The sequence below is a fragment of the Babylonia areolata genome, chromosome 20 (genome assembly GCF_041734735.1).
Source record: "Babylonia areolata isolate BAREFJ2019XMU chromosome 20, ASM4173473v1, whole genome shotgun sequence".
NCBI classification, from domain to species: Eukaryota; Metazoa; Mollusca; class Gastropoda; order Neogastropoda; family Buccinidae; genus Babylonia; species Babylonia areolata.
In genome coordinates this window covers 54,177,890-54,198,916 of record NC_134895.1, presented here as the reverse complement: position 1 = coordinate 54,198,916, position 21,027 = coordinate 54,177,890, and the positions used below count along the sequence as shown (strand labels likewise).

Genomic DNA, 21,027 nt, shown 5'->3' with positions numbered 1-21,027 from the left:
TATTCAGTTTGTTAGCCTATAGTGAATTCATGGGAACTGTTGGCAGAAGGATTTTGTTTTCATGATCTCCACTGGCTCTAGATGAACACTTCCTCAGACTGGCTCCACAACTAAATACTATTGCAATGATTTTTTTTTCATTTACTGGCTCTAGATGAACACTTCCTCAGACTGGCTCCACAACTAAATACTATTGCAATGATTTTTTTTTCATTTACTGGCTCTAGATGAACACTTCCTCAGACTGGCTCCACAACTAAATACTATTGCAATGATTTTTTTTTCATTTACTGGCTCTAGATGAACACTTCCTCAGACTGGCTCCACAACTAAATACTATTGCAATGATTTTTTTTTCATTTACTGGCTCTAGATGAACACTTCCTCAGACTGGCTCCACAACTAAATACTATTGCAATGATTTTTTTTTTTTTTTCATTTACTGGCTCTAGATGAACACTTCCTCAGACTGGCTCCACAACTAAATACTATTGCAATGATTTTTTTTTTTCAAACGCAAAAAAAAAAAAAAAAAAAAAAAAAAAAAAAATTCCCATTGTTGCTGTTAGTAACTCTTGAGTCTTTTGAAAACCTTTGCCAGGAAGCAGACAAGATAACTAAAAGCTATTTATAATTTGGTTTTACTGTCCCAGCTTTTATCCCCTTCCAGATAAATTCTATTTGACAACTGAAATAATTATCTAGTTGTGTATCTAGGCTGAAAGAGCATCCATCTGAGTGAATGCCTTCTCGAATTCCGTCAAACAACATCTGTCATAAATATCATATGTCAACAGCAGGGACTTCCAAAATAAAAATTCACACAGACACAGAAGGGAGTTAAACTGTAAGCTCAAGAAAAATGACAGAATCCTCAAATGACTTTAACACTTGAAAAATGAAAGGAAAATATTCTAAATTTTTTTTAGTCCTGGTTGAATGCTCCCGCCCATCCTGAATCATGTGTTATTCATTTACCTATTTTCATTCCATGGCATCTCTCTCTTTTAACCTCATGATGCAGTCTGTTAAAATTCAGCTCTGAAATAGCCTTATGCATTTTGCTGGGGTATTAGCAAGATGGTTTGGTTTCTGAAGTTGTTAAACTGATCCTTTTGGAATTGGATGATCAATTACCGACTTTCACTTCTTTGGTTTTCAACTGATTAGAATCATGTATTTTTCAGTGGTAATGAATGAATCTGTAGTATTTCAGTTTCTCAATAATGCGTCACTGCGTTTAGAAAAATCCATATATGCTACACGACATCTGCTAGGCAGATGTCTGACCAGCAGCATAACCCAGCACGTTTTGCCAGGCCCTGAGGGCATGCATTATTTGTGTACTCGTCTGTGTAGTCTGTACAACTGAATGATTGACGTTTTGTTGTCAGTTGATTTGCTGTCTCTCTGGCAGAATGTAGTGTGATTCTGTGCTTGAATGTGTGTCTTGGACTTATGTGCATGCGCATTATGTATTGAGAATGTGTACACACAAACATGCACACACACGTATATGTATATATATATAAAGCAAAACAAACTGCAAAGGGTGTATTTTATATCTTGTAAAGATTGTTCATCATTATTCTGACAATAGGGAATTTAATTTCTATTTATTTAATAGCTGTTCAAGTTTTTTTTCTTCCCTGTTTCAGTTCTATCAATTTAATACTGATTAAAGAAAGCATCAAAATGTGACAATTACTTAAAATATACGAACACTTTACATGTTAGGCTTAGTTTTCTTCCCAAGTACACTCACTGAATAATTACCAGTTGGAATATGCTGACAACGCACAACTAACATTTTGTTTTTAATCAAGAGGCTTTACTTAATTAAAAGAATATCACTTAGCATCAGATGGAAAAAGTGAAATGAGACAGTGCAAAAGAAATAAAAATCTGAACAGACCATAAACTGTGTTTGAATTTCTCCAGTGGAAAGAAAATCAAGTAGCCTTCAAAATCTTTCTCCAGTCTGGTTTAAAGACATTAGCTTTTCTTTGAACAATTCAGTTTTGCTAACTGAAAGCATTAATTCCAGAAATGACGAGTCTAAAAACGTCATAATTTTTTTTATCTGATGATTTATTGTATTGTTGATTCTTTCAGGTCTGACTACCACAATTTTGAATGTCCTATGTGTCCATGTAAATGATAAGCTTTTCACTTTTCACACTGTGTGTCAGTGGCTTGGAGAAATAATCAGAGGTGGAATATACCGTGAGAGACAGAACAGCTACTTTAGCTTTATGTCATGGAAAATAAACTGACAATCTTTTTTACCTTTCTTACAACCCTTTATCTTTTTCCTTCTTCACACAACTTTATGTCAAGGAAAATAACAAACTGACAATCTTTTTTACCTTTCTTACAACCCTTTATTTTTTTCCTTCTTCACACAACTTTATGTCAAGGAAAATAACAAACTGACAATCTTTTTTACCTTTCTTACAACCCTTTATTTTTTTCCTTCTTCACACAACTTTATGTCATGGAAAATAACAAACTGACAATCTTTTTTACCTTTCTTACAACCCTTTATTTTTTTCCTTCTTCACACACAACAAGCATTCACAGTCATGTTTTCATGGATGACATCAAGCGTTCCTGCAACAGAGAAACCAAGATAGAAAATCATTAACTTCTGCATTCTGGAATGTCTATTTTAAAATGTGCACATAAAAATCTAAACACACATAAATAACTTTTCACTTGTGTGTACAAGGGTTTGTTTGCTGCTGACAAAGCCTAAAGACAAAAAGGTATGGGTGAGGTTTCAAAATAAAACAGCAAAAATTACCATGTACTAAGAGATCAAGTTAAAATTAGACAGCCTATACAACTATAAAGTTTAGCTTGCTAAATTAAGAAAATGCACCCCAAAGATACGAAAGAAGCAACCCATATCTAAATTATATATATATATATATATATATATATATATATATATATAAGAGAGACAGAGACAGAGACAGAGACAGAGAGAGAGACAGAGGTGGGAGGGGGGTGGGGGGGGGGGGACTTTTTTGCATTTGAACAGAAAGTTCAAAACATTGTGCAATCTTTCCCTGACATATCCCCATGCCCTTTTGTCATACTAAATTATAGAGGATGATTAGCTGTGTTATTAACAAGACTGAAACAACATCATGCAAATCATTTTTTCCCCATACCACTCATAACTTAAAATTACAATACATTTGGTTTTGGGCCCATGACACAACATCAGATCGTATCAAGGCTGGAAGTAGGTAATGAAGGGGATTGAAAATTGAACATAATTAATCACATTACAGCCACTGAACCCAGACTATCCCTTTGAAGTGGGTGATTCCACCACATTTCTTGCCAGAGTCAGAGATTTTTCATGCCAGTCACTGAATCAGATATCATGCATGGCCATTTATGACAGAATGATTACTTGACAGAACATGTCAGTGTCTGACATTATTATGGTGTTACAACTCAAACACAACAAATGATCCAAGGACATGATCTATGACAGTGCCATAGCTTCAGTCCCTGACAATGGAATGATCAAGTCATACTCACTTGGCAATGATGCCGTCTTTCTTGGCCAGTCTCAGCAAAGAGTCGTCAGATTCACCCTGCAAAGTAAGTCCACATGCTACCTGATCCATGTTACCAAATCCAAATTTGTTAAAGAAATCAGATTTACAGTTTCACTTTCACGGCGGTGACGAGAGTGTGGACTGATCCACATATGCTACACCACATCGGGTTAAAAAAAAAAAGGAAAAGAAAAAAAGAAAAGCAGATCTATGCCTGACCCACACTTGAAGCCGACAAGCTAGACAGGCCTGGAGAGCCTATATAGCCTATAGCTTTGTATTAAAAAACTGAAAAAAAGTCAGAGGAACAAAGTAACTAAACAAAGTAAACAAAGAAGTAAAAACATCAAATACAATAAAATGAAAGAGACACTGAAGACAGACAGAACGGGACATGTTCCAGCGAACCAACATGTTTGCATATTCACACAAGCATGCAAATGCACGCAGAGAAATTGTGTGTAACAACATACCTGCTTATTCACATAAGCGTGCAAATGCACACACACTCACACAAATAAAATCAGAACTGGTTAAATATTTCCAAACTTCACCAACTTTGTGAACCTGCTACTGTCGTAGTTACTACTGAGTTTGCATCATGACTTCAAAAGCTGACCACAGCTGATCAGTAAATTAGCATTTTGTGGTGCATGCCACTGAAGGTACTACAGCCCTGTGTACTATGCAGTGGTGTGCAGCTGCAAGGATGAGTGAATGAACACCACCACCACAATCCCCTGTGCTTTTTTCTTTTTTTTTAACACTGGTAAATTAAAATCCAGTCAGAACTCTTTGAAGGAATTGGGTGAGAAGCTGTGGAGCAACGTTATGGAACAGCCAAAGAGAGGGATAGGAAGACAAACAAAAGAGATTTTAACAATTACTAAAGCAATAACATTCAGATAAAGGAATCATGGTGACAGGCAGAGAGGGGATGTCCATCACGAACCACAGCTGAACAGAAAGCAAGCTCACACACCATTCTCCTGATGGCACCGCAGATGGCGTACGTCTTGTTGGCACCAGTCATACGGCCTGTTGTCTCATCCACCTGGCAACAGTCACCATGACAACATCAACATCCTGCCTGCACAAGGCAACTTACACTTGTCTGCTTTTTAAAGTCACTTCAAAGAACACAGATGCTCACAAATGTGTACATTTTTGTGCATCATACAGAGAAAAACAGAAAAGAAAGAAAAAGGCTATATCCTCTACTTCAAGACATTCAAATGCTGAAAGTCTTAAATGATTTTATCCTTTGATGAGGCACTGTTCAGGCACCTAATCGTGACTCATCAAACTGGCTAGCAACCTTCCAACTCACAATGACAATTAGGCAGGGGACACAACTCTTGATTAACTTCTCTGTGACTGACCAAGAGCAGTTCAAGCATTTCCCAGCACTTTATAATAATCACATTGATTTGGAGAAAAAGAAAAAAAAAGAAAAAGAAAAAAACTGCCACCAGGCATAGTTGTGTCCGCTATTTTGATTACATCATTTCTCCCATAGCATAGAAATTATACCACTCATAGTGAATATGAAGAGCTGTGCAGATATATATATATATATATATATGCGCCTTTTTTAAGAGTGCTCTTCAGCTAAATGTCTGTTTGCACTGTCATAATAATTATTGTAACAGTAAAATTATAATTTATACAGACCAGATGCCTAGTGGTAGTTTAACATTTATCCCATATCACTATTATAATCACCCAGCTTAATAGTAATAACAGTAATAATACTTGAGAAAAATGTATCTGCATCCTCCACAAAATTCACGATTCTGATATAAATGATGGCAAAAACAAGATCATCAATATAAACATAACTCATTGATTTAGACAACAACTGACTTTGTGGCTTAAGGAAATCCTTTTTTATACAAAGAAAAACAAAACTTGAACTAGACTGGTGACAAATAATTTATCAAGAATAATACAATTACATGGACTGATGGAAGTACATTTTAAACACTTGGGCACATGTGTATTTGAACTATTTCACTTTTAATCTCAATGTTCATTGACCAACAGGTACTTGCCATACTGCCTCATTAAAAAAACAACAACAACAACAGAAGATTAAAATGAAAAACTTGGACAGCATATGTACTGATTTAGTTAAGTACTTAAACTAAGTTAAAGCAAACTGCACATAATTACCTCTGCAATGTTTATCTGGATAGAAGCATGGTCTTTGGCCGCAATGATGTTGTTGCTAGCTGAACTGAAACATAAACACCATGACCTAAATAGCTTTCTGTCCATGCATTTTTTTTTTTTTTTTTTTTTTGGTAACATGCACATTGAAAATTAAAAAGAAGTTTTTAACCATTCAAGTTCAACACAGAATTCTTATTTATCATGCATACTGAACGCTAAAGACCATTCTTAAGTCAACATGATGTCCACAAATACTTCTGCTCTATTTAACACTAAATTAAGTTTCCTACAAATTTCCAATGAAATAAAAGAAAAGTATCCCAAGACAAAAACTGTATCAATGTTGCTGTAAAGGCAACCAGTAAAATGACTTCATTGAATTGTGAAAATAATAATGAATATACACAGCTGATTTCAGACAAAATATTTTAAAACACATTTTCAGTAGTATGCAGATACCTGCATGGCTTTGCAATAAAAACAAAAACACATACTTTCCAAAGCTGTGAACAGCAGGAAATTAAGTGTATCATCTTTCATTGCTTTGTTCATGACTTCCTACAAAGGCCACATCAAAGATCTGCTAATTTTTAACTCTCTCCATACGAACGGCGAAAGAGACGACGTTAACAGCGTTTCACCCCAATTACCATCATAAAAATATTGCAAGAGGAAGGCTCTAAAACTGAAGAGGTGAATGTTGACAAAGAATACCACAATTCTTACGACGGAAGCTAAAGGTTGGGTCATTCAGACACCCACTAGACATCCGAGGGGTCTGTGTAGAGGAGAAGAGTGGACTGGCCGTACTGAGTGAGTTAACTGACAAACATGAAGTTGCAATTAAACACACATACATGTGACCAGGGAGAGTGTGTGTGTATTTCAATTTTCTTCAGTACCATATATACACATGTATGTCACCATGCCAACATTCATTTTGTGAGAACATATTTGGACAGAAACCAATCCACAGCAATAACTGAGTGGTTGAAATATTAACTGGACATTCCTGGGTTCAAACTATATATATATATATATATATATATACAGAGAGAGAGAGAGAGAGAGAGAGAGAGAGAGATGTAGCCAAATCTAGCTTCACATTTTCAGAAATGTACATTTTTATCTGAATTTCTATTCAACATAATCTGATTTTGTGCTTTACACAAGCACACACACCACTGGAAAAAGATACAACTATTATAAAAGACAGATAAATAGAATAATATACTAAACAGCTACAAATGCTGGCAAAGGAAAGGTTGTGAACAAGAGGAAAAATAATTCAGACTAAGAACACGGTAGCCGTGACTCCGAAGCATCTGAAAACTGACTGCTGTGGAGGAAAGAAAAAAGACTTGCCTGAAAAGAGATCAAAATGCGCCATCTTTTTGGCCAGGAACATGAAGCTGCTGAACATAGCTTAGCTTACAGAACAAAATGATATGTGGAGGATTTTACCTTTTGACTGTTTTTTTTTTCTGCCAGAAAAACCAGCAATACATGCTGTTGTAATGAGGAGACCTGCCAACCCCTAACTGAATATGTTTTCCTTAAATGAGACTTTAGAGTGTTTGTGGTGCATTATACATTTAAAATATCTGTGTGTGACACACTCTCCAGACCAAAACAGTATGTGTTGAGAATGTACTAATAGTTTCCATTATGGTATCAATTATTAATTCACTTTTTTCTTCTTCTCAATTTGTAATATTATGACTGTTAATGGAAGTACAGTGGAAAATGGCCAAAAACAGTATAGTGCACATGACCAAGTGGGATAGGAGGGGATAAGAGATGTAAATGTATGTCTATGTGACTGATTTTAAGCATGAAATTTTTTTTTTTAATTAAGTGTAAAATGCTTCAGCAAATACAGGTCACAACTTGTGGAGTTATAAATACTCACACATAGGATTCTGTAGAACTGAGCTTTAAATTGTTTGCTGGAATGTGAATGTTATTTCCACCAAAAGCTGCCTATAATAGTATAAACTTAAGTATACTGATTAACTTGCGACATTTTCGGGTGCACTTTACAATCATACCATCTATGAACAAAGTTTCAAACTTTCCCCATAATTATTAAATAAAACTTTACATTTTGGATATATATACTTTGTAACTAAAACTCCAAAACGTTTGCTGAACAGAACACCCCACACAGAACCCACAGGGTGGAGAGAAAAAAACTTGAGGAAAGGACAATAAGCGGAAAACGTAATTTATAAATGAAAAAAAAAATCGGTAAAATTAAAACACAATTTCCAAAATGTACATACCAGCAACAATCTATCCAAGTTATATTTTTTGCACATCGTCGAAACCTTTTATATTTATTCTATTTTATTTTTAGTTTTTAAGCCGACGGAAAGCTGACTGTGCTGTAATTATAAATCAATACTGAATAGTCTAAAGTGCTCTATTTCCGGGAAAGCCACGAGTCCATGCAACGCCATGCAGACCAGTAAACTCTGTATGTACACATCGTTCGGCATTTCACAGTTCTGCTACCGCGCAGACACATGTTACCGACCAAATCTATCGATAATTACACTTTTCTTGACATTACCACTTGTTTCGGTATGAGGTATTTCACATCAGAAACTAAGAGTCAAACACGATACACTGACAGTGACACCACCGTCAAGATGGCGGAGGAAGAACACTGAGATAGATCTATTTCGTTCCGATTTTAAATTCACGGAGTTGACACCTGATAAGCATGCACGAAGTCTGAGCTCAGATAAGCTTATGCCGTGCTTTGTTGGAAACCGCGATCGGTATCGCTGTGGGGCTGGTCATCTTCAAATTAGTGGTCGATGCTAAAATCACTATCAAAAAACATCAAGCTTATTAGGATGATTTAACCGTCCTCATTTTACGAAGTATTCTGACGAACGGAAAACGATCAAGAAAAAACGCAGAGCTCTGATTGGCTAAAACCGAAAACTGATTCTTGGCACGCGCCACTCAAACCAATTATTCCCCTTTACGCCACCTGTTTGCTGAAGTTTCAGGTTATCGGGGGAAAAAAAAGAAAAAGAAAAAGAAAAAAGCAAGAAAAGATAGATAAAATAAATAGATAAATAAAAATTTCGGAGCAGTATTTTTTCCTTTTGCAAATGTAGTATTTTGAAGTGAGCGTAAATGCTGCGCTCAAAGCCAAAATATACGGTGTAGCAGTTAGAAAGTCTGGAGGACAGACCGATCGATAATGTGGACAAGGTGACAACAAAGAACTTTTTTTTTTTGGTTCTATTTAAAGCTGGCGTGTTGATGGCTTCATCGGCATTTCACTTATCATTTCATTCATTTATTTACTGTTATCATGATGATGATTATTATTATCATTATTTACGATTTATTTTGCTGACTTCAATTTTTTTTTTCAACTATGAGAGAATCGCAGAAACAGACAGAAAAAATAATGTAAGTTTTTAAGATTAATTCAACAATGAATATAAATCAGTGCATTAAACAAAAAGAAAAAAAAGAAAGAACTAAAAAAGCTCAGCCCAGGCAGTTATTAAATCTATTATGGGGTTGGAAATAGAACTCCGGGAATTCACCACCTTACTAGAACTGGCAAAATGTAGTTTAAAATCGGTTAAACTGCGTGAGAGACGTGACTGATGAGACCTACGTAAGTGACACACGTGCAGCCATCTGACATAAAATATGATAAACAGCGAACAGCACAGCCGCATTTATGACACTCACCATTTTCTCGGGATGTACATATCCACAAAATCGCCGGCTTCGTTCTGCATGGTGTCGATTGCTGTTTGCAAATGACCGAATCCTGAAATTGAAAACATTCATTCAACAATACTCACATAAAAAAACAAAACCAAACCCAAAACAACAACAACAAGAAAGATCGCCGAAGAATGGGGGAGAAAAAACAGTCACCGTTCTGAACGCAGTAAGCTTACCGGCGACAGCTTCTCTCGTTCCTCTTGCGTGCGATGACAGACGGGAAGTGGACAGTGCGTCTTCAAGACGCATGCGCAACCGAATAAACGGCACATTATTATCACCAAACAGATCGATAAAACAGACTCGGTGTAACACGTGAATTTTACTCCCTATGAGAAATTTACACCGGAGTAAAATTCATGTAATTATTATTATTATCATTTCTTTTATTACTCTGGAGTATAACTCTCGTTTACTCCCTTTTCAAAAAAAAGAAAAAAAAAGAAAAAAAAAGATATTCCCGCTACCCAAGCGAAGTTTTTGACGTCCACACACGGGGATTTCAACCGGTTTCAGTGTCAGTTCAGTTTCTCAAGGAGGTGTCAAAGCGTTCGGACAAATCCATATGATATACGCTACACCACATCAACTTGGCAAATGCCCTGACCAGCAGCATAACACGCGCGCTTAGTCAGACATGCCTTTTTTTTTTTTTTTTTTTGCTGCCCCATCATCTGCACCGTTTCAGTGGCATTACTCCCACGCCGCTCATTTAGATTCCCCCATACACAGCCACACCCGGGTTCGTCCGTCACAGTTTCAGCGTCGGCAGTCCGCGGGGAACCATCGATGTTAGGTCGCCAGGAGGCGACACACTAGAGAAGACCCTGCACTGCTGCTGAGTCACTTCGGTGGTGTTCAGTGGTGCCTGTTCTGATTTAACGTACTTAGGACACTACCTACTAAGCCCCCTACTGAGACTGTTTTGTTTATATTGATGATGATGAAGGAGGAGGAGGATGACGATGACCGTCAATGTTGCTATGGAGGTCCCTTTTGGTTTGGGACTGCGTGACAAGGCTGTACTCTACGCTTCCTGTCATAATGACATCCCGGCGTTAACAAGGCCCGGGAGACACAGACACTGCCTATAGTTATTTCTGTGTACCCATCTGAGTGGATTCCTCATGCAGAATTTTGCCGCATACCATGGGTTCTTTTTCACTACGTGCGCCAAGTGCAGTGCTATACGCGGGACCTCGGTTGCTCGTCTCATCCAAATGACAGGACAATCAGTTCCATTTTTCATCAACTTGAGTTCAAACTTGGAAGAAATTTGAGGGCGAGAGCAGGATTCGAACCCACACCTTCAGGGACTCTGCTGAGCGTCGGAACCATTCTGCCGTGCTCGACTGAGAGCGTGTCATTAATCAAATGGGCACACACGTCAGAACAAAATCAGTTGCTGAGAGTGACAATCAATGATATTAACACGGCCGACACACAAAAAGATGAAAAGTGATAAAAAATGTGACCAGTTTCAACAAGAACGTGGCACGCTCCCTCGTAGTTACAGCTAGGGTGTCTATCTCAATGATGACAATACCCCCTCTGCCCACACACACAAGAAAACAACACACACACACACACACACGGCGCGCGTGCAACTTTTTCTGCCCCAAATTCATACATGCACGGTCTAAGAGAAACAACTACAACAAAGGTCAAACATTCAGGTTTGTAACAGTTGTTTCCCTTGTTTTTGCCCCGCAGCCATGGTCTTTTCAGCTGACACTGCTGATCGCAGCACATTGTCTGGTACAGTGTTATATGTGTGCTATACATGTTTTGATCGGACTCATATTTACTTTTCTTTCTTTTTTTCTAGCAGCGGGATCATTTGAATTATTGCGTGCTTTTATATTTATGTTGTTGTTTTTTATAGCGTGTGTGTGCCGGTGTGTGTGTGTGTGTGTGTGTGTGTGTGTGTGTGTGTGTGTGTGTGTGTGTGCTCGTGAAGTGCAGGTCTGAGTAACTTATATAATTTCGAGTGAGCTTCCCTGCTTCTGTTCTGTCTCTCGCACACACTCACACACATAGTAGAGTGCTCCTTAGTCATAGTATGGTAAATATCCATGCATGCCAGTTACACCCCCCCCCCGTCCCACACACACAGAGTGAAGGCGTAGGACACACAAAAGGAGTCATAAACACAGCAGTTATTCCTTCGATAACAAATCAACATTTATTCACCACGGCAGTAAAAAAATTTTTTTTTAAAAACATAAAAAAATAAAAAAGGAAAAGAAAACTACTGTACGTGGAATTCAAATGAGCAAAATTTCATGTGTGAACAGTGATTATAACAATACTAAAAATGAAATATATCATTACAATGTTTTTATAGCTGATAAAAACTCAGTAGTAATAACAAATAATCTAATAACAAAATTTAATGTATTACTGGCACTTAGAGTGGGCAAATGTATAACCGAAGAAAAAAATGTGAATCACCAGAAATGCATTTACAGCTAAAGGCTTATGTACATCAAGATATCTAGCTCTACATGTTTTAAATACAGTCGAGACCGGATGTAAGAAAGTCGTCGGGACCCACTTTTTGTCTTCCATACAACCGGTCTTTACTACAAGCGGATAACCGGATGTATGAAAATATTGAGGATCGACTTTCATACATCCGGCCACGCGTCTTTTACTTGGTAAAAGTAGGTTTTTTTCATGTTATTTTTGTTTTTACTTTTTTTTATGTTTAAATGTTTTCATACATATCCTAGTAAGAAGAAAAGGTTTGTGAATAACAAGTGGAAAAGTACAAGTACTTACATACACACAGTCAGGACAACCGGTAGAAAGAGCAACTGTTTGTGGGAACTGTTCTGCTTTGCATGTGCCGTGCACTCCCCCCCCCCCCCACCCTCCCTCCGTGCGTGTGTGTGGCACGACTGTATTGTGTGTGTTCCCTCCACAACCCTTCTGCGCTTTTGACGATGTTTTTGGTCGTGGATCTTTGTAAGGGCCGTTGACGTAGCAAATAAAATTTTCTGAGTTCTCTCTCTCTCTCTCTCTTTGTGTGTGTGTGTGTGTGTGTGTGTGTGTGTGTGTGTGTGTGTGTGTGTGTGTGTGTGGTGTTGTTTTCTTTCTCAACATCACAGTATGTTGATTAAATTAAAAAAATTTACTTTTTTTCTTATTCAACAAAATATTACCAAAAAATTGTTTTGTTCGTTCTAATAAATAGTATTTCAATCAAGCTATAAATAAACATTATTATGAACCAAAATGACATCCGTAGCGCTACAGTATAGATGCAAAATACTCTAACAGTCTTTGACAGAAATAGACAGATGGGGGCATTTAGAGAAGGGGCACATAGAGACGGGGGCACATAGAGATGGGGGCACATAGAGACGGGGGCACATAGAGATGGGCGCACATTGAACACTGTACCTTAAAAACATAACTGAGTTTAGGGCAGATAGAGACGTTTTTTGAGTGCTGGGAGCAGAGACGAGGGCACATAGCTACGCACCCCATACACACACCTGTTGTGTCCATGACTGAATCGTAGCTTAATGTTAAGAAGCGAAAGTAAATAGTTGACAATCTCCTTTGTTATGACGCAATATTCTTCTATCATGACATCATAGCTAGATAAACGTCACTTGAAGAGCGAGAGCGAAATGAAGTGAAAGACCTGCCAACCGTCCTCCTGTGTTTTCGGTATTTATTGTTTATTGCTGTGTTCTGCCAACACCACGCAAACATTACAACACCCAACTACTGCACCCCCACCACTTCCTCCCCCTTCCCCTCACACACACACACACACACACTGATGCGCTCACGCACACACACTGACACGCACGCACACACACACACACACACACACACACTTGTATTGCCCCCGTTATGCGGTCGCAAACTTTTTACTACCAATGTACTGCCTACCAATTTCAAGCAAACTGCTGGGCACATTGAAGTCATATTGCATATGCGGATGGCTCAAGGCATATATGTGTAGGTTAAAAATACAGGGGCACGGGCACCGAGACAGGAAGATAGACAGGCAGACAGACATACACACACACAGACACACACACACACACTATCACGCACGCATGCGCGCACACGTCAGTGTGCGTACGTGCACACGTACGCACGTGCACACACATACACACACTGTGAGACACTGATACCCACTTTTAGAGTGCGGACAGTATGAACATACAGTTTCAAATCAATCAACAAATAAAAATTCATAAGAAAAAATAAGAATAGCCCACCTGCATGACGTAAACCAGTCCAGCAACGCTTTGTCCACAGACGCCAGCTGAGAGCTCCGTGCCCGCTTGCTCGTCGTCACAATATCGCCGCTTCTTGCCTGAGCAAGATATTTGTTCTTGTCTTTCATGATATTTGACAGCGTTGGCAGGGGGACACCTAAATTAATGGCCATCTGTGTTCGGGATTTGAATGGACTGTCCTCTACTGCCTTTATGATTTTAAGGCGCTCAGTTTCAGTTTCACTTTCTCAAGGAGGCGTCACTGCGTTCGGACAAATCCATGCACGCTACACCACATCTGTTGAGCAGATGCCTGACCAGCAGCATAACCCAACGCGCTTAGTCAGGCCTTGAGTGCATGCTTACATATTTGTGTACCTATGAAAGTGGATTTCATTTTACGTAATTTCGCCAGAGGACAACACTCTCGTTGCCATGGGTTCTTTTTCAGTGCGCCAAGTGCGTGCTGCACACGGGACCTCGGTTTATCGTCTCATCCGAAAGACTAGACGCTCAGTTTGATTTTCCAGTCAAACTTAGGAGAAAGGGCGAGAGCGGGATTCGAACCCACACCCTCACGGACTCTCTGTATTGGCAGCTGAGCGTCTTAACCATTCTGCCACCTTCCTCCTCAGGCGCTCAGACAATGTCAACACTCTGCGTTTGCCTGTACCTTTCGCTTTGCGGTGCGGGTCCGCCATTTTGCAAGATCGAGTCGCTATGGAAGGGGAAATAATTTTACGGGGAATTTACCACACTTTGGTGAATTTGGTCTACTTTCGGTTTCGTTTTCTTACAACCGGTCTTGCAACAGCGCATTTGTGCTGCTCGGGACCAGAGATTTGCTTTCATACAACCGGACTTTTATACATCCGATTTTCATACAACCGGAAAATGCTAAGTAATAACAAAGAGTAGCTTCTGCCGGGACCCTGCCTGCCCCCTTTCATACATGCAGACTTTCATACATCCGGTGTTTTATACATCCGGTCTATACTGTAATATGAATGCATACACAAGCGTGTTTTTAATGATTTCTTTCTCCATAGCAGTTGTCTTCATGCACCTTCTCTGAGTTGTAGCACACCGTAGAAACACTGAAGCACAGTGTCTTTTATCCATTCAGTAAGGCCAGTCCTCTCTTCTCCTCTACACAGACCCCTCGGATGTCCAGTGGGTGTCTGAATGACCCAACCTTTAGCTTCTGTCGTCAGATTTGTGGTATTCTTTGTCAACATTCACCTCTTCAGTATAAGAGCCTTCCGCTTGCAATTTTTTGATGATGGTAATTGGGGTGAAACGCTGTTAACGTCGTCTCTTTCGCCGTTCGTATGGAGAGAGTTAAAACACTACGTGCAATGCAATAATTCTGCTTGCAAGGAAAGCAATGGAAGTCCGCCGCAGACATGATGGCTACCCCACACCAAGACTGTGACGTAGATGTACATACGGCGGTGATGCGATAGTGTGTGACGTCAGCACTCTTACTGACTATGCAGCACCTGATGACGTCGTATGATTTTTGGGATTTTTTTTTTTTATATTTCAGTTTCAAGGTTTCAAAGCGTGCGGACTGGTCATTATACGCTACACAACACCTGCTGAAAATAAGATAAAATAAAATAAAATAAAACAGAATAGAATAGAATAAAAACAGATAAAAAAAATAAACTGCAGATGCATGACCCTAAAGACCCAAAGTGGTGATCAGGCCTTGAAACCTGTATGTTCTGACTCTTTCTACCCCATTTATACCAGCAAGGGCTACATGTGCTCCAAACATTGATCCACCAGCATTGGCTACATGTGCTCCAACATAGATCCACCCAGCAACGGCTACATGTGCTCCAAACATAGATCCACCCAGCATTGGCTACATGTGCTCCAAACATAGATCCACCCAGCAAGGGCTACATGTGCTCCAAACATAGATCCACCCAGCACAGGCTACATGTGCTCCAAACACAGATCCACCCAGCATTGGCTACATGTGCTCCAAACATAGATCCACCCAGCAAGGGCTACATGTGCTCCAAACATAGATCCACCCAGCAAGGGCTACATGTGCTCCAAACATAGATCCACCCAGCAAGGGCTACATGTGCTCCAAACATAGATCCACCCAGCATTGGCTACATGTGCTCCAAACATAGATCCACCCAGCATTGGCTACATGTGCTCCAAACATAGATCCACCCAGCAATGGCTACATGTGCTCCAAACATAGATCCACCCAGCAAGGGCTACATGTGCTCCAAACATAGATCCACCCAGCAATGGCTACATGTGCTCCAAACATAGATCCACCCAGCAATGGCTACATGTGCTCCAAACATAGATCCACCCAGCACTGGCTACATGTGCTCCAAACATAGATCCACCCAGCATTGGCTACATGTGCTCCAAACATAGATCCACCCAGCAATGGCTACATGTGCTCCAAACATAGATCCACCCAGCAATGGCTACATGTGCTCCAAACATAGATCCACCCAGCACTGGCTACATGTGCTCCAAACATAGATCCACCCAGCAAGGGCTACATGTGCTCCAAACATAGATCCACCCAGCACTGGCTACATGTGCTCCAAATATAGATCCACCCAGCATTGGCTACATGTGCTCCAAACATAGATCCATCCAGCATTGGCTACATGTGCTCCAAACATAGATCCACCCAGCAATGGCTACATGTGCTCCAAACATAGATCCACCCAGCATTGGCTACATGTGCTCCAAACATAGATCCACCCAGCATTGGCTACATGTGCTCCAAACATAGATCCACCCAGCATTGGCTACATGTGCTCCAAACATAGATCCACCCAGCAATGGCTACATGTGCTCCAAACATAGATCCACCCAGCAAGGGCTACATGTGCTCCAAACATAGATCCACCCAGCAAGGGCTACATGTGCTCCAAACATAGATCCACCCAGCATTGGCTACATGTGCTCCAAACATAGATCCACCCAGCAATGGCTACATGTGCTCCAAACATAGATCCACCCAGCAATGGCTACATGTGCTCCAAACATAGATCCACCCAGCAAGGGCTACATGTGCTCCAAACATAGATCCACCCAGCATTGGCTACATGTGCTCCAAACATAGATCAACCCATACAGGTCCACTCTCTAACAGAGTACTGATCAGGAATGGAGATTTCTCATTCGGGGGACAGATATTTCTGGGATTTATTCGCTTTGATAACTCGTTCTCAAATGGTTTATCCACAATGCGACTGCGTTATTTGCGTGACCTCTTGGACAAGCAAATTTCGGGCCTATGAATTTGTGCACTGATTAATTATATATATATATATATATATATATATATATATATATATATATATATATATATATACAAAAAGAAAACAAAGAAGAAGAAAAATTAAGTTGATTTTTTTTCTTTTTCTTCTTCTGCTTCTGCGTTCGTGGGCTGCAACTCCCACGTTCACTCGTATGCACACGAGTGGGCTTTTACGAGTATGACCGTTTTTACCCCGCCATATAGGCAGCCATACTCCGCTTTCGGGTTTTTTTTTCTTTTTCCACTTCGCTTATTTCTGGTTCAGGGAACTGAATCTTTACAAAGCAGACAACCTTGATGGCGCTGTACGCTGTTCGTTCAATTTAATGCTAGGGTAAAAACTGCTGATTTCTGAAAGTGTTGTGGTTCAATTCCAAGAGAGAGGGGAGTTATGCAGGGGGGGATATAGGATCAACTAATGATGCACTCACTCACTCTCTCCTCACATCAATAGCAGGGCCACATGGAGTGGTTTTTATAGAGTGTTTACTTTACAATACAGCACACACACTAAGCAGTTCACCCTACTTAGCAAAAGCAACACACACTAAGGCAGCACACACTGCCTACTAAAAGTACTTCCTACAAGCAGCATCTACAAGCAGCACCTACAAGCAGCACACCTGGAACACAAACACAGAGCCAAAACCCAGGTCAGGTAGAATCTAAAAATATCCTGACATCACTGACATGAAAAGGCCTATACCCTCTCAGCACCTTTCATCACATGTCCACCAGTATGCACCCCTCTCACACATAGATCTGTGTGCGGTAAAAACAAATTTCATTACGCTTACCTGCCACCAACAGTGACATACCATACTGTGTACAAAACATATCACTGACCAATACAACCCTGTGTTCAACACATGTTACCCATCATTCAATTAACTGTGTGTTACCATTACCAAACAAATCTCCTCTTTGTCTTCACAAGGTATACCACCGACACAAGTGCATGTAAGGAAATTATTACTTCCAACATATCTCTGGTAAACAGCAATGTGCAACAACATAGCACTGACCCTCAATGCTCTCATAGTTTGCTAACTCATTAATCACATTACAATGTTCCTTCCCACTTTGTCTGAACAAAGTAAACCACTGACACATAGCACAACTCTTACACGTGTTACCACAACTACCAACAAATCAAACATGTGTTCCACAACACTTGCTGTTACCCCCATGTGCACACACACATGAAAAACCCTCAACACACACTGACAGTGTCTTAGCCTATAGATCTGTTCATTTCACATTTAAGCAACGCAACCTACTATATACAAAACAAAAGTAATACATCAAAAATACAGAACAAGATATCTGTAACAAAACAGAAAAGGGGGAGGGAGGCGGGTGGGGGGACATGACTCAAAAGATATAGGCCAGTACTTCCCTCCACACATTAATCCCTTTTCTTTCCAAAAGCCACAAGAGCAACTTAAACTGGCTGTTCACTGACACAAAACATAGTTTCCCAACACAACTAAGTTATCAACATAACATAAAACCATTACAAGTCATGTACTCACAGCCCAACAAGGATTTCCTTGCTCCTCACATCACTGATCAGTCAGTCACCTTGTGTCAGTCAGTTTGTTTTTTTCTGGGAGACAGCTAAGAACTGGCTGTACTGACTGGTTTTATCCCTTCCCACAACATACTGTGTGTACTAATGCAAGCTACAACATTCACTCCCCCAACTAGCTGAACTGAAATAACCAGTCTTTGCTTGTCCTAATGACGCTACGTGAATGACTGACAGATTCACTGCTTAATCCCAATTCGTCCAATTCAACAGACTGATCTGATTCGCTACAATTCAACCCACTTGTCTCTACACATTCTGTGACGACAAGTTCACCCGTTTACGTCACAAAGAGATTGGGGAGACAGGACAATACAACTCTCGGCATGTTAGCCGGCATGATCAAAGTTCACATTAGCATAAATTCTTCCTAGCTTACGTTCCGAAGTCCCGCCATCTAGCTCAGCCGTGTTCGTGAAAGGGGAGATGGGGAATAACTTGAAAGACAGGCCGCCACACGGGATGTTCTGACATGCCGACACTTGTCTGTTTCGAGCACACCGACATCTAGTTCAACACGGGGATTGCGGCACACATCACATGACCGCACGTGTTTCAACAGCTGGGACTGGTGACGCGGCGTCACTGACCAAAGGTGGCCGACTAGGGGGTAGGGGTGAGGAGGGGGGTGGAAGGAGGGAGGGTGGCACGGTGTCGGCGCGACCTCAAAGACTGAACTTTGGACGGAGCGGGAAGGGAGATAAGAAGGAGGGGGAGGGGGGTGAAGGGATGGGAAGGGAAGGGGGACAGAATGTGGGTGGTGGGGGGTGACACTGCTGGCACACTATAACACTAGCGGCGGGACCTCTTGGACATGAGCGCTGTGCGGCACTTGAAGACAGCGAACAGGACCAGCTCAAAGAGCTCCACCAGACCCAGGGCCGTCACCCCAATCCACAGGCCCAGGGTACCCCCGATGTCAGAGAGGAACCTTTCGATCTGCACACAGCATGCTGGGTGTCACTCTGTGTTGTGTTGTGCTGTGTTGTGTTGTGTTGTGCTGTGTTGTGTTGTGTTGTACTGTGTTGTGTTGTGTTGTGTTGTATTGTATTGTATTGTATTGTATTGTATTGTATTGTATTGTACTGTACTGTGTTGTGTTGTGTTGTGTTGTGTTTTACCTCAAATGTCAGAGAGAAACTTCTAGATCTGCACACAGCATGCTCACTCTGTATTGTATTGTATTGTATTGTATTGTATTGTGTTGTATTGTATTGTATTGTACTTGAAATGTCGATCTGCACACAGCACGCTGGGTGTGTCATTCGGTGTTGTGTTGTACTGTGTTGTGTTTATTGTACTGTATTGTATTGTATTGTATTGGACTGTGTTGTGCTGTGTTATGTTGTGTTGTATTGTACTGTGTTGTGTTGTATTGTACTGTGTTGTGTTGTATTGTACTGTGTTGCTCTGTATTGTGTTGTGTTGTATTGTATTGTATTGTATTGTATTGTACCTCCAATGTAAGAGAAAACCACTCGATCTGCACACAGGGTGTCACTGTATTGTACTGCATTGTATCACACTTTACTGCGCTGTACTGCACACAGGGTGTCACTGTATTGCATCACACTTTACTGCGCTGTACTGCACACAGGGTGTCACTGTACTGTATCACACTTTACTGCGCTGTACTGCACACAGGGTGTCACTGTATTGTATCACACTTTACTGCGCTGTACTGCACACAGGGTGTCACTGTATTGTATCACACTTTACTGCGCTGTACTGCACACAGGGTGTCACTGTATTGCATTGTATCACACTTTACTGCGCTGTACTGCACACAGGGTGTCACTGTATTGTACTGCATTGTATCACACTTTACTGCGCTGTACTGCACACAGGGTGTCACTGTATTGTACTGCATTGTATCACACTTTACTGCGCTGTACTGCACACAGGGTGTCACTGTATTGTACTGCATTGTATCACACTTTACTGCACTGTACTGCACACAGGGTGTCACTGTATTGTACTGTATTGTACCACACTTTACTGCACTGTACTGCACACAGGGTGTCACTGTATTGCATTGTATCACACTTTACTGCACTGTACTGCACACAGGGTGTCACTGCATTGTATCACACTTTACTGCGCTGTACTGCACACAGGGTGTCACTGTATTGTACTGTATCACACTTTACTGCGCTGTACTGCACACAGGGTGTCACTGCATTGCATTGTATCACACTTTACTGCGCTGTACTGCACACAGGGTGTCACTGTATTGTATTGCATTGCATCACACTTTACTGCGCTGTACTGCACACAGGGTGTCACTGCATTGCATCACACTTTACTGCGCTGTACTGCACACAGGGTGTCACTGTATTGTACTGCATTGCATCACACTTT

At 40.5% G+C, this 21,027-nt stretch overlaps 2 protein-coding genes across 4 annotated transcripts in view; both read right to left on the bottom strand.

The window, feature by feature from the left end:
- Nucleotides 1–1,548: 1,548 nt before the first annotated feature.
- LOC143295201 (small ribosomal subunit protein eS21-like) lies at nucleotides 1,549–14,692 on the bottom strand. 3 transcript variants are annotated; one of them, XR_013056995.1, is made up of 7 exons: nucleotides 9,695–9,737; nucleotides 9,480–9,561; nucleotides 5,754–5,817; nucleotides 4,561–4,632; nucleotides 3,559–3,614; nucleotides 2,530–2,613; nucleotides 1,549–2,289 (listed from the first exon to the last, which is right to left on the bottom strand). XR_013056995.1 is itself a non-coding variant. In XM_076606772.1 (6 exons), the coding sequence occupies exons 2-6, from the start codon at nucleotides 9,527–9,529 to the stop codon at nucleotides 2,604–2,606; spliced, it is 252 nt and encodes an 83-aa protein (XP_076462887.1). In that variant the 5' UTR covers nucleotides 9,530–9,561; nucleotides 13,763–14,692; the 3' UTR covers nucleotides 1,549–2,603. The 3 variants fall into 3 exon arrangements, 2 of the variants coding, with proteins under 2 accessions (XP_076462887.1, XP_076462886.1); XM_076606772.1 differs by lacking the exon at nucleotides 9,695–9,737 and adding an exon at nucleotides 13,763–14,692 and having other exon boundaries at nucleotides 1,549–2,613; XM_076606771.1 differs by having other exon boundaries at nucleotides 1,549–2,613.
- A 3,981-nt stretch (nucleotides 14,693–18,673) lies between these two features.
- LOC143295196 (acid-sensing ion channel 4-A-like) overlaps nucleotides 18,674–21,027 on the bottom strand; it is a 49,201-nt gene continuing 46,847 nt past the window's right edge. Inside the window, exon 16 of the mRNA XM_076606768.1 lies at nucleotides 18,674–19,605. Coding sequence (XP_076462883.1) covers nucleotides 19,459–19,605 — 147 coding nt within the window. The 3' untranslated portion in view covers nucleotides 18,674–19,458. The remainder of the gene's footprint in view (nucleotides 19,606–21,027) is intronic.